The sequence below is a fragment of the Danio rerio genome, chromosome 24 (genome assembly GCF_049306965.1).
Source record: "Danio rerio strain Tuebingen ecotype United States chromosome 24, GRCz12tu, whole genome shotgun sequence".
In the NCBI taxonomy this organism is placed as follows: domain Eukaryota; kingdom Metazoa; phylum Chordata; class Actinopteri; order Cypriniformes; family Danionidae; genus Danio; species Danio rerio.
The window spans coordinates 15885989-15901159 of NC_133199.1; the positions used below are offsets into that span (position 1 = coordinate 15885989).

Below are 15171 nucleotides of genomic sequence, written 5' to 3' on the forward strand. Positions count from 1 at the left end.
TTTTACACTGTAGGCCCCCATTGACTTCCATTTTATTTTTCTGAGGGATCCATCAACTTTTTGATTATCGACATTAAACATTTCTACTTTTGTATTAAGCATCAAAACAAACTCACAAGTTTGGAACACTTCAATGGCGTGTAAACTTTTATTTCCGATAGAACTATCCATTTTACTCATCAGTGTGAAGACTGCACTTTTATTCCGTTTTAATCTTGTTTTATCATCTACTGTTTGTTTCTCAGCTCAGTCAAACATGGACATGGGCATGGCTGGCCACCAGTTTCCCCAGCAACAGGCACCGCCCAATCAGACGGCTCCATGGCCAGACAGTGTGATGCCTATAGAGCCGGTGCCGTTTGGGAACCAGAGCAGGTAAACAGCATTTATTATTGTCACTATTGTTAGATCCTCCACATTACTGAAGGCGTGCACTGTCTGCACATGCTGATTTTGTCCTTCCATGTAAAAAAAAAAAAAAAATCTAGGTAAACGCACTCAGATGTAATCCATAATGGGAAATCCCATCATTCATCATTCAGTTAGTCAATCAGGTTGTCTTTTCTGTGTCAGTTCCATGTACGGCGGGTCTCAGGAGGATGTGTTGTGCCCTCCTGCCTCTGAAGGTCCGGCTGATGAGGGGGCTTTACTCAGCCAGCTCTACTCGGCCCTCAAAGATTTTGATGGTCTGGAGGAGATTGACCGTGCGCTTGGCATTCCAGCGCTAGTGGGACAGGTAAGTAAAGTCTTCTGAAAGCTTTCTAGTGCTTTTATTTGTTAGCTCTATTGAGTGGTAAATGTATTTTCACTATATTTCACCATTTTTAGTGAAACTGGAACAGCATTCCAGTCAGTTCCAAAAGCTTGGTTTAAACTGGAGTTCCAGTTAGATCCAAAAGCTTGTTTTAGACTGGAACAGCATTGTTGTCGATCCCAGTTTTAAGAGCAACAAATAATAACTTGATATCTAGTTGATAATTTGGAAAAGTAGCATAAGGTAGATTTTTTTTAGATAAATAATTGCTGAACTGCCTCCCAATCATCACAAATACTGCCGAAGACTTATTTGAACCAGCATAGACCCAAGATTCTCACAGAAATCAGTCAGGTTTGGTGAAGAAAAAAAATCATAATTTGGGGTTACAATCAGTATGTGGGTGTGCGAGAGATCTGCAGAGTGGATGGCATTATCAACAGCCTGAGGTATCAAGACATTTGTTCCACCCATTACTTCACAAAACACAGGAATGGAACCATTCTTAAGGCTGGATAGTGCTCCATCTCTTACTTCAGCCTCCACATCAAAGTTCCTGAAAGCAAAAAAGGTCAAGGTGTTCCAGGATTGGCTAGCCCAGTCACCAGATATGAACATTATTGAGCATGTCGGGGTTAAGATCAAGGATGCATTTAAGATGAATCCAAAGAGTCTTGATGAACTCTGAGAGTCCTGCAAGAACGCTTTTTTTTCTTACATTTACTACTGGGCCATTATTCTAAAGTTTTATCCATGCAAGTAAACGCAGAAACGCACTCACTGAAGTCTCTACTTCTGGGACAGAGAGGTGTCAAATGCAAACAAATTTACAAAACAAAGACACTAGCAGAGCAGTGCATTCAAGACTGCATTTATCACATTAATTTCAGTCACCAAAATGCAGTTTATTTAAAGATGATATTACTTTTTTATTTTGGCAACTTTATTTTTATGGTACATTTGAGTATTAGTAGACTGTCTGCTTAATATCTGTTGATATGCTCCTTCAACAGACATTTAACTGACTATAAGAAACTTTGCAAATACATGTCAACTTACACAAAGCTTAACCCCAACCTAACAGTCTACTTATAATCTAATGAGAATTAGTTGCAATGTAACTTAAATTCAACAAACGGATCATCACAATAAAGTGTGACCTTTTTTCACAAAAGCTTGTTTTATTTGGCACAAAACCCATAAAAGTAGAATTTAAGTTTTTATTTACCCAAAAAGCAAAACCTTTTGGCTAAATGTGCTACCAAACATGAAACCACAGATCTTTCTTTTCCATTTCAGCAGTAAAACCACATGGAAACTTTCTTTTTGTTGACAACAGATTCATAAACCTTTCTCATTAAAAGCTGCTTGAGACATGTACTGTCTTGTCACATGTAATTGTGCCGTCTTTGTGATTTCATCATTTTGTTAAACAATATTGGTTTCTCAGCATTGTTATAATAAAAAAGGTTTTTTTTTGTTGTTTTTTTATCAGTCAACAAGGTACTAACCATAGTGTCATGCATGCTATTGCTGACTTTTACTCTCACTCAATTTAGCATTATTTTAAATATATTTACTTTATTAAGTAGATGCAGACTTTAAATACAGTTTGTAAGGTAAACTTGATCCTGTTTACGAGCCGTTTTATTATAATTTTTTATTATTTTTTATTATTATTATTTAGTATATGGAACTTTATTTATTTTTGGCTCAATGGTTCTGGTAAAGAATTTGTTTTGTGTGCATTACTACAAAATACAGGACCTGAACTGCTTTCAAAACAGTTTACAGTGTCCATGTTTTAATGCAAGTTTCCATTTAAATGCAGCGTAATTTTAGTTCTAGATATTAATATACTAAATTTCTCAGCTGATGCCAATAGCATACAGTGATTTCTGACAATACTGATAATATAATATAAATAGTCTAAATTATTTGTTTCCTCACCCTTGTGTTCAGGCTCAGCCTGTGGAGCAGGATCAGTTCCCTGGTCAGGACCCTAGTATGATGATGGATCAGAAGCCACCGATGTACGGGCAGCAACAGTATGCCTCGTCCCCGGCAAACATGCAGCAGGCTGGATACACGCCAATGCAAGATGCCACTTTCCACGGCTTGCAAGGACAGATGGGACAGAGACCCGGATACCCAATGCTCCGAATGCAAGCGAGACCGGGACTCAGACCCGGTGGAGTCGTCCCAAATCAACCCAATACACTCAGACTGCAGCTTCAGCACAGGCTACAAGCACAGCAGGTACACTTTCAACACACACACAAAAGCCTGAAGGAAGTAGAACAGAAGTGGCTCTTTTATTACTTATTTATTAGTATGACCTGAGCAATATTATGTGGCTGATTTAAAGAGATAGTTCACCTAAAAATTGGATTGTGTCATCATTGTAATCACATTTAACAAACATCACTGTAAAAGAACACATTAGCTTTGTTTATTGAAAAGCTTCATCCTCTCAATATTATCTATTATGCATTCTCTCTCTATAGACATTAATACTAAAGGTAATACTGTATTTTAATGTACATCAGGCTAGTGAAGTAGTGCTGTCTGTTCGCTGCCCCCTGCTGGACATTTCAGGAACTGATCTTTGACCTCATTTTGGGTTTATTTAGGGGTCATGCCTCATAACTGTTTGGTTTCTGATTATTTAATGGTATAGTTAGGGATTACATATAATTTTATAACTTTTAATTACAATAGAATTAGCTTTGAAACTACAGTTTATTTGAAAATATATATATTTGGAGTGTTAATGATGTTACTATACATTTTTTTTCTTTTAAACTTTCTGTTAATCAAATAACTCCTCTCCTCAAACTAAGTTTTTTTTAGAATTTATAGAAATAAAAACAGATTTGATAATTAAGCACAAATAATAATTGAAAGGCACTAAATCAGTGAAATTAAGAGGTAAACAAACTGTAAAAATATCTGTTGAAATCCAAGACAGTTTATATTCTTTTTATCGTAGAACTAAACTTCAGTTTGTGCTTGTTTATAAAGAAGTATTCCAGTTTTAGGGGTAATAAACATACTAAACCTTTTTTGGCTAACTAAAAATAAATGCAATTTTATGTTTGTGTCATATTGTTTTTAGAATGTATTTAAACTTGTAATATAGGGACAGAAATAAAAATATTCTGCTATATTTATTTTACCATCAGGCTGTCCGATATGAAGGTATAAAAAATAAATTATAAAGATGATTTTAAGCCAAAAGTAATATGTTTTGCATGTTTATTTATTTATTTTTTTTGTTTTGTTTTTTTGCACACAGAATGCATTTTATGAATCAACCAAGGTTTTAAATCTTTAATGTTCTACTTAAAGACATGAACGTTTCCTCCACATTTACTCACATTTTTTACCTGCTAGTATCGATATCCATAACATAAAAACAAAAATACCATGAAAGTCAATAGCTATGTTTCCATCCACCTATTTCTATGCACATTTTGCATATGCGCATAAAAAAACAGTTGATGGAAATGCCATGATGCGCATAAATTTTGAAAATGTGCATAAAAAAACGTAGGATGAACTTTTTATTCAATAAGAGAAGATGCGCATAAACTGCGATGGAAACAATTTTATCGCACAAACTCCAGCATGCGCATTAAAAATGGTCATGTGATTTTGTTAAAAGAGATCATGTGATGATAAAAATGTGAGTGAATGGACAAACCGTCAGGCTGAGCACACTGTAAAACTTCTGAACTGTTATTTTGGTCACTATAAAACGCCTTACTGTTTAAGTATTATTGTTATTATATTATTAATGGCCTCCAGAATCAAGAGCGTCTGTGCTCCGCGTCTGACACCTTTACTGCATGTCAGGATTGCTTTCTGAGGCGCAACTGATTTATTAGATGAAGAAAAGATTGATGCAGCTTCTGCTATTGCAGCAAATTCCGTTTTTTACTGTTGATATCTGGCGCCAGTTAATCAGAAAGTGACGATTTAATTCACTTTGACTCGTTGGATGTAAACGCTGCTTCATTCGCACGTCTTTTATGCGATAATCCAGTTTTGTGCATAAAGTTCAAGTTTGGATGGAAACATAGCTAATGTCTGTTTTTTTCCCAACGCTCTTGAGTTTGTGTTTAGCTCAAAGAGTTTTGGAACAAATGGAAGCTGAGTAAAGGATGAAAGAATTTTCATACCTAAGTGAACTGACCGTTTAAGGAAAAAACTATTGCATAAAAGTTGAATGTCCACAGCAATTTCTTTGTTTGTCAAGTTAGTATCATACATACAAATAGCTGCTGAATGTAGTAAAACATAATGCTTAAATATTGAATTAAAAGATGTGCTTTATTTGAAATGATTCTGATCTGTTATACACTGTCTCTCTCAGAATCGTCAGCCTATGATGAATCAGATGGGTGGAGTGTCAAATATGAACCTACCTCTCAGACCCAACGTTCCAAATCAGGTACGCCAAATCACTTCTTACTACACAAATATCACAACACTAGAGTGTCAAGATGCTGCAGATGAAAATATTTATAAAACGGTTGTGTCAACAATACTGGCTGATCATAAGTCATGCTGTATGTGCAGCATTTAAATGGATAGTTCACCCAAAAATGACGATTTACTCTCAATTTAAAAGAGGATTTTTTGAAGAAAGCTCAACATCTGTAACCATTGAATCCCATTGTCCAAATGCTATTGAAGTCAATGGTTGCAGGTTTCCAGCTTTCTTCAATATGTCTTCTTTAGTGTTTTACAGAAGATAGAAGCTCATAAAGGTTTGGAACAAGTGAAGAGTGAGTAAATCATGACAGAATTTTCACTTTTGGGTGAACTAATCCCTTGAAGCTATTAATTTTTTTTATTTGAAAACTTCAAAAATGATTGTCTCATATGTACATGAGCACATCGACATAGTGAATGTGCTGGCTCTGAAGATGCCACATGCTTAAAGAAATTAACCCTTTAACTACCCTAACAAGAATAAAATGTTTGTATTGCATTTCTTAACTTCTAATGTCGCTAGTTATCACACTCAATGTTTTTTTTTTTTCAACACATCCCAAAATTTCTAAAATATCAGCCTCCACCTAATGGTTGATATGTTGGTTTATGGTAAAAGTACCATAATTAATACATATACTATGAAAAATATGAAAATATGAAGCGTAAAATTTATTTAAAAATATATTAAAAATACAACATTTTTTAATTCTAAATCACCTTTAATTTTTGAAGTATTCTATACAATATGGCAGATTCTCATTTAACATGTTTTGTTGTTTTTATTACAATAAAACCAAAATCAAGTGTAGTCGTGCAACAGGATTTTGTTTGTTTGAATTTTTTTTTTTTTTTTTAAAAACAATGCTGTGTGTGAGCCATTATTTAAAACAGTCATTCTTTAAATTACTTTAACAGACATCATTTAAAACAGTAAAAACATGGTAAACTGTCTGGTAGAGGGGCGGTCAAAGGGTTAAAAATGAAAACATTGTTCTGTTCAATACTATATCACAAAGTTATGAAGTTAAGAGGATAGTTCTGACCTCTGAGATATCATTTATAACCTGGGGTACACAAAATGCTGTTAATTGTGAATATTAGTATTATTACTATTACTACAACCATTACTATTATTAGAATGGTGTGAGCTTGAATTTTAATCGAGTGTTTTCAAGGTTTGAAAAGTGCTTGGATTGAAATATTACTGGAAAATGCTTGAAAATGATTTGTCTTTGGAAAAAGTGTAAGAACCCACAGCCTATCATCGCTGACTCATGTTTAGCTGATTTATAATATTTGCAGGGAAATCTTGCTAAAAAGTGAACGTACACTAGAATACATTTTAATTAATATAGATATGATGATGTAAAGTGATTCAATTAATTGAACTGATAACTGATTTATACTTTCGTCTGGTGCCGCATCACGCACCTCCGCTGACTATGCGCGCACCTCGCGTAACGGGACGAGGCTTTTATACTTGACACTTTCACCGTTGTGATATTCTTTAAAACGACAGGGCGCAGTCAAAAGAATCCCGCCATAAGGTCAGACTGTTAAACAGGGAAGTAGAAAGTTTCCGGAACTATGTCTTATCATTAATATCAATCAAGATTTTTAAACAAATTGTTTTTATGAATTATTTTAATGATTTTAAATATTTTATAACCATTCAAGATTTTTTTTGTCAAACATTATGCATCACTTGCTTTTGTTCATATCCCGGACAGTTCCATCTCCAAATATTATTAACCAAATATTAATGACAACAGAGCATGGGTTACCCTGGAAGTATATTTTTATTATGGCAAAAATAAAAGCAAAAAAAAGAAGAGAAAAAAAAACACTTACTTAAAATTTTAAACTAAAGACTTTTTTTTTTATTTAGCCAACTCAGCAATTCACACATTACTGGCTAGTTTGTCCTCTACTGATATGCTAAAAAGGCAGTAATGGTCTGACATTCCTGACCATTATCATCAATAAAGCCTAGAAAAACAGGCCATTAGTATATTGTAAACAGATAGGTTCAAATATTTATTTTCCAATTATGATATTAAAATGTAAAGTCAAAGTTGTAATATATACATCACTGTAAAACCTGTGAATGGTGGAAAAACATATTCTGTAATATTAAAACCACCCAGGTCTCCACTTTTGCCATAGCCTCTCTTTTTGGTTTTGACAAACTTATCCCTCAAGTTTTTCTAATCTTTTACAAAAACATTCTTCCTTTCTCACCATTGTTACCTTTTCTAGCCAGTAGTTATTGGTCATCTGGTTCTCCCTATGATCCCGCATAGACAGATCATAAAGATGTCTGTACAGTCGTACCTGTTTCAACAAAACTCTTCAAAGTGACTCATACTTAACTCAAATCAAACGCGACACCACACAAACTGTTCGCTCGAGACTCAAAAAAAATTATACGCTCCACCAGCCGAAATCATGTCGCACGCACCCAAAGTAAACCACCGCAATGATGTCACATTTGCTGCGAGCATACAGTCGAACTAGCAGACGCGTCAAGTATAAACCAGGCTTTAGTTACTATTTAAATGGCATGTTAAGTTATAGTTGACTTAGAGCTGCACACATTCTCCTACATAGATCTTTCCACCCTCGTTTTGTGTGTATCCCAAGTTTTTAAATGAGATCTCAGAGCTCAGACCTATCCATTTAACTTCATTACTCTGTGATATTGTATTGAACAGAACAATGTTTTCAATTGTTTATTTCTCTTAAGCATGTGGCATCTTCAGTGCCAGCACAATTACACTGTCATCATAGACAATAAATCTACATCAAAGTTCCCAAAATAACCCACTCTGCATCTCCCAGGGGACAATCAACGCTCAGATGCTGGCCCAGCGGCAGAGAGAGTTGCTGAGTAATCATTTACGTCAGCGGCAGCTCGACCAGCAGCGGCAGCAACAGCAACAGCAGCAGCAGCAGCGCAGTCTGGCCATGCGGGCGCAGGGCCTCACCATGCCACCCAACATGGCGGCAGCCGCAGCGGGCATGCCAGGAGCCATGAGCAACCCGCGGATCCCCCAGGCCAACCCTCAGCAGTTCCCCTACCCTCCCAACTACGGTACAGGACTGGCCTCGCCGCCCCCTTCCACCAGCCCTTTCTCCCCCGGTTCACCCAACCTCCCTGCCCCTCAGCTGCTCTCCCACAGCGCCATGCATGGCTCTCAGATGAGTCTAGCTAACCAGGGGATGCTGGGCAGTCTGAGCGGACAGTTTGGGGCTGTTATGAGCCCTCAAATGCAGCACAGTGCCTTTCAGTTCCCCAGCTCAGGTACTGCCTGCCCTTTCTCTCTGTCTGTGTGTCATACGCTTTTACACACACGCACAAAACACGCGCCACTGGCAGTATGACAGACCTCATTTGAGCGAGCCGAGTGTGTGGTGGAAAATCGATGAGGTTCAGGGTTTATCAGGAAACCCAGTAGGTCAGATAAAGGTCAGGCGTGTTTATCATCCTAGTCTGTTCTCTGAAAATATTAGACAAGCATGAATATTGTTTGCTAAAATTATTTAGGGTTAGGTGATGCCAAAAAATTATAATTTTGCTATATAGAGCTATTTAGATAGAGCTATTTAGAGTCCACTTGACAGTTTTCAGTTGCTTTGCATTTACTATTTATATATAATTTGATTTGAATAATATAATGTTATATAGAAGTATAATTAACGATGACAAAAAAACATGTCTTATTTATTTGCTTTTGAAGATGCTGATGTTATTATTTTTTTTATTAGATTGACAGCTTAAATGAACTACATAGAAATGTTATCTTGGTATCTAACTGATGTTAAATTACTAAAACTAAAATATTATATATTAGAATAATATATTATGTATGTAAATGAAATATAAGTAATATAAGTAACATAACTGAAAAAGTAAAGTTCATAGACAAATTTTATGGTGGCTTGAGAAGGCCTAGCCTTGAAGTTTTACAGTTTAAAATTATTGAAGTAGTTTTAAGAAGTTTGAAACAGTTGGCATAGATAGATAAGTACATATATGTTAGCATGTTTCTACTATGAATTGGAATGTTTGTTAGTATGTTTCTAGTATGGATTGGTATGTTGTTAGTATGGATTGGTGTTTTGTTAGTATGTTTCTAGTAGGATCAGTATGTTAATATGTTTGTTAATGTGTTTATACTATGGATTGGTATGTTGTATGTTTCTGGTATGATAGTATGTTTGTTAGTAAGTTTCTAGCATGAATTGGTAAGTTGTTAATATAGATCAGTATGTTGTGTATGTTTCTAGTATTATTTGGTTTATTGTTAGTAAGTTGTTAGTATGAATTGGCATATTGTCTGTTTCTAGTATTAGTATGTTCCTAGAATGAATTGGTAAGTTGTGTATGTTTGTAGTATGATAAGTATGTTAGTATGTGTGTTAGTATGTTTCTAGTATGGATTGGCATGTTGTTATTAAGTTGTTTTTATGGATTGGTATGTTGTTTATGTTTCTAGTATGATTAGTGTGTTTGTTAGTATGTTTCTAGTATGGATTGGTGTATTGTTAGTATGAATTGGTATATTGTTATTATGTTGTTAGAATGGATTAGTATATTGCTGGTATGAATTCGTATGTTGTTAGGATGTCCAATGTAAAGTCAATGGGAGTTGTTTTACAATGGAAGTGTATGGGACAGTTGCTAAGGTGCTGTAAGTGGTTGCTAGGGTGTGGATAGTACTTTTCTGAATTTTCCAGGTCAGTTTTGGGGAAGCCGTAAGTTGGATCAGTTGGAAAAGATAAAGCAACTTAATTCAGTATAGTTTGAAGTTAGTTTGGTGGTTGTAGTATGGACGGTCTAGGAGGAGTCTAAGAAGAAGAAGAAGTTTATATGTAGTATAACAATATGTTGGATTTCTTTAGCCACCATAACAATACAAGTAATAATACAGTATAGGTAAACCAAGCATATATATTTAGTTAGTAATATTAAGAAAGCAATGTTAAACACAATGGTATAAATAATAACAGTACCAGTAGTTCAGGTTATAAAATATCTAAAAAATAATACTTTCCTGAAAAAACAAATGGCATTTATTTATTGATAAAAAAATCATTATTTGTCACAGTATATAATAAAAAATAGGGTAATATTATTGCTGTATTTTGGAGCCTTCTCGGGAACTATTTAGGCTGTAAAAGATACCCTTGTGTTGCTGTTCAGTCAAGTGCCATGAGATGATAGGTTATTTAGCACTTTATACTAGATAAGTAGTATTAAATAATTGTTTTTATGTAGCACCCTTCAAAGATCATAATGGTTACGGTCGATTGTGGCACTAGAGGGCAGAAGAGTCACTTAAATGTTTCCCTACATCAAATGAAGTGGATGTAATCAGAATAAATTACAGCATTATTCAAGGTTATTTCTCTGCAGGCATAATTCTGTCTATTACCACAAACAAAACAACAAAAAATATGATTCATCACTCAAAATGAGTAATAATTTGCATATTTTAATCTTTATCACACGTACAGTGAACCTATTATTCTTCCTTTATTACTAGCATTTTGCATTCATTAGTTTAATAAATGAAAGATCAGGTTTAGCTGAATTCAACAAATCTGGATACATTTTTATTCAATATGTAGAGTCACAACCCAGAAAATTGAGCTTTACACACAGTAAATCAATATGACAGATCCAAAGTCAGTGTATTTTTCATGTCAAGCGTCCGCTGTGTTAATATGTTGATAACTGTGCATTGTCGATTGCCTGTGCTGTGTGTCATGTGTCAGTGTCTGTCCTGCCTAGACTAATTGGCTGATGGTGATCAGTGGAGGCGGAGCAGTTGATTTTGAAACCAATTATGCGGTGACCCAGACCCCACGCCCATTCCCCGCCCACCCTCTTTTCTCTAACACTAACCTGCATGTGTACCTGTTGACTCACTGCCTGCTTCTAACACCTTCAAACCCCTCCTGATTCCTCCTGTTTGATCATGGAGACACTACATGATTCTGCTATGACTTTTTAAACAGTGTTGATCAGCTAATTAGTTTGGTTAAAAAAATGATTTGAGTGATTGGTTTGCTTTTAATTGTATGTTTCGCCACCTTGGAATTGTAAGATTTGATCTGCATTCTGAGTAGACTAAAAAAAGATCTATTAATTAACACATTCAGCATTTTGTGATGCACAAGTGTTTTCAGTTTATTTACAGTTGTGAATTGCATTATGGATGCTTGATCTCTGCTCTGTAGACTTTTGATGTTGAAAATTCAACTCTAAAGTTTAACAAGGTGACTTTTAATGACATTTTAGTTGATTGAAACTTTATTTTTTTAATTTTTAAAGAGAGAAATAAATCTGTAAAAAAACAGAAAGCATACAGGAATTTTATAAAAAGGTTTTTGTACCATAATATACAACACCAATCCAGACAATATATCACGTTAAACTATTAAAAATGTTCATAAAAGTCACTTTTTTTAACTTTTGAAGTTTAAAAGTTGTTGGAAGAAAGATCAAGGACCCATAATGCAATTAAAAATAAATAAATGGAGAGGGCAATTATTTAAAATCTAATATCTGCAACACTTCAGGTTTTAATATAAATGATTATGTTGAGACATAGACATGAATTTAAACTTGGACATAATATCAATCATCTTCCACTTAGTGATGATCCTGGTTAATATGATTGTTGATTGGCTCACAAACAAAGCCTTACAGAACCAAGTTTTAAAACAAAATACACAGTATAAATAAATAGTCTCTGAATAAGTATATAACTCAACTTTAACCAAAATACATACAAATCTTTTAAAAAATATAATTCTGAGGTGGCTGTTTATGTGTATAATAATTTGAATCATCTTTCCTTTAATAGTTATTGATTACATTTTCATTTCTTGCTGCAGAAAGTGTGAGAGAGTGAATGTGATGTCATAAAATGTTGTACAGTGATAATCTTCATAACAAATACAGTATAATGGAATTTTCAAGCCGAGGTTTGTCTCGTCGTGTTTGTGTGTTTGTCAGGTATGAGTCAGCAGTCAGACGGTGGGTTTGGTGGTGCCGCGACCCCTCAGAGCCCCCTCATGTCACCCAGGATGGGTCACGCTCAGAGTCCCATGATGCAACAGGCGCAGGGAAACAGCTCTTTCCAGTCGTCTCCTGATATGAACGGCTGGCCGCAGGGCAACATCAACACCAACAGGTGGAGCTTTACTTTAGCTTATGGGTTTTGGAGCCTTTATGACTTGGACAGTTTGTTGGAATATTTTAGGCACATTAAATTAGTCATTTTCATAAGTATTTGTACTTTCACTGAACTGTTGTTTAAAAACTTTGGAGATTTTTTTTTTAAATATAACGAGTCATTTTGTTTTGTAAGAGTCTATTTAATTGATCAGAAATCATGAAATACATTTGGAATGTATCAACAGATTGATTATTCATGTAAGTGCATTCCTTTTGAACATTTTGTTGATCAATGATTCCTTGGATTGAATGAATCAAGGTTCCACAAGAATATTTAGTTGGCCAACTGTTTTTAACATCAATAAGACATGTTTCTAGAGTATGAAATAATTTCTGAACAACTTCTTGTGTGATATATCTGTTATACAGGGATTCCACATGTCATTTTTGTAATATTGTAGATTTTTAAATGGTCTATGTCATGAAATATCAGAAGTTTTTGTCTGAACTTTTACATTTTTTACAGACCAGAAATATTAAGATTATTACAAACATGAAATAATACGTTTTAACAAATGTAATATGTTCATTTTAAAAAGACATTTTAAAATGGAAGTGCTCTTCGTCCATACTGCCATTTTTACAGTCTTTCAGAAAATCATGTAAATGCCTAAATACGTGACCATTTATGCTCACTGGGCATGGTCATTTAAAATCTTATTTCCCATTTAACCAAATGTCATTGTTTACAGCTCTATTGCTAAGTTTCATGTTGTACCTATTGTTAGGCTATTTTTCTGAGCCATGTTATTCCTTTCCTAATTTGTCAACCAGCAATCATTTAAGTCAAATGCAGACAACAGGCTGTACCTCCTCAAAAACTGTCTGTAGCTGTTTAGTTCAGTTTTCAGTGCTTAACACAACATCTGTCTGTTTATCTGTTCGTTTCTGGTCTTGGAAATTAAGCTTTTTAGATTTATTTATTTAAAGGGACAGTTCACTCAACATGTTAAAATTCTGTGATCATTTATTCATCTTTCACTTGTTCCGGACCTGTCTTCAGTTTCGTTCCACTTTTGAGCATAAATGAAGATAATTTTAAAAAAGCCACTAACTTCCATAGTATTTGTTTTTCCTACTGTGGATGAAAGTAGTTATCGTTTTTCTTTAAAATATATTCCTTTGTGTTCTACAGCAGAATCAAAGCATTAAAGGTTTTTAATCACTTAAGGGTGAGTAAATAGTAAATGAATTTTCATTTTTGGGTGAACTATCACTTTAAATACAGTGTGATTTTTTTTTTCCTAAATGGATAACATTTCTGAAACAGAATAATCTATTAGTAAATGAGAAGTTTAAGCATCAGCGTTACATTTTATTTTATTATGAATACAGTGTTTGTGTGGCAGTGTTTTAGAGAAATGTTGGGTTTTAGCACTGAAAGCATGTTAATCGTGCATCTGCTCTCCTCTACAGTATGTTTACTCAGCAGTCGCCACCTCAGTTCAGCCAACAAGCCAACAACAACATGTACAACGGCAACGGCATGAACCTCAACGTGTCCATGGCCGCCAACTCCAGCAACATGGGCCAAATGGGCAACCAGATGAGCATGAGCTCCATGAACTCTGGGCCTGGGTCCGGCATGGCCAACATGGGCCCTGAACAGGTGAGACACATCCACAGACACATTCATCCATGAAACATGTGAATGCTTATTGTCTTTTTGGGAACCCATTTGATTTCCACTGAGCGCTAAAGTCAACTGAATTACATGGTATAATTCTCTAGCTATTCTAAAAAATATACTTATTGTCCATTAAAATATTTTGACTTCCAATTAATTCCACATTTTTGATTAATGTTATTTCAATATAATTTAGGCTGATGGGATCCCAGAGCAAAATCGACCAAATTAAAAACTTTCATTTGAATTATTTTGTGAATTTAAGCTTCTTCGTGTTGCGCCAATTCATTTTAATGATCTAATTTGAACAGCCAGAATGTTTTAACTATTGCAGCTCAAATCTGACTACTGCTTGTATAACATTTATTGTTTTTATATGTAACATATGGACATAGTAAAAAAATGCCATTAGCAAAGTTATTGCTCATTGAATGAATCAATCAACATTATTTTTGTAAATAAAACCATCTGGGGGAACAATCCAAAACAAAAGACTTTGAATGAGATATCCAGATGTTGAATTTCAAAACCTGGAACTGAAAATAAAAAAGAGAGAGAGAGAGAGAGAGAGAAAAAAGCAATACAAGTAAATATGGTTTAAATTGTGTTCAAATATTAAGTTGTAATGACACACTATCAAATTGTATATTAAATCAAGTTGAAAACATTATGACTTTACTTTGACAATATCTACATGTTGTGAATTCTTACGCTAAGAGAGTTTCACAAAATAAGTGAAATATATCATTTGTGTTTTTATATGTTATGGTAGTTTATGAATGACAGTTATTTTAAAACCTTTAGCCTCAATACACAGCTTTTCCACTTCAGAAATGAAGGTTACTTTTATCCAAATAAGTCCCATTAAAATCTTGAATCCCATAAATTTAAAAGAAATAAATAAAAAACATTTGCATCACTAATCTTCTACACTGTGGTCAAACCTCAAAACCTCTATTTGAACTCTTCAAAATCTCCAAAATAAGTGAAGTCCACATGAAATTAAAATTTAGCATGCTTATTTTGCTAGCGCTCTGT

General features: G+C 34.5%; 1 protein-coding gene across 8 annotated transcripts in view; it reads left to right on the plus strand.

The window, feature by feature from the left end:
• Window positions 1-15171, plus strand: part of ncoa2 (nuclear receptor coactivator 2) — a 207566-nt gene that overhangs the window by 180814 nt on the left and 11581 nt on the right. For 4 of the 8 annotated variants that reach the window (XM_009297336.5, XM_073940585.1, XM_021470228.2 and 1 more), the window contains 7 exon segments: window positions 246-375; window positions 574-736; window positions 2717-3013; window positions 5133-5210; window positions 8099-8561; window positions 12285-12462; window positions 13923-14115. In XM_009297336.5, the coding sequence (XP_009295611.1) occupies window positions 246-375; window positions 574-736; window positions 2717-3013; window positions 5133-5210; window positions 8099-8561; window positions 12285-12462; window positions 13923-14115 (1502 nt within the window). 8 annotated transcript variants of the gene reach the window in all.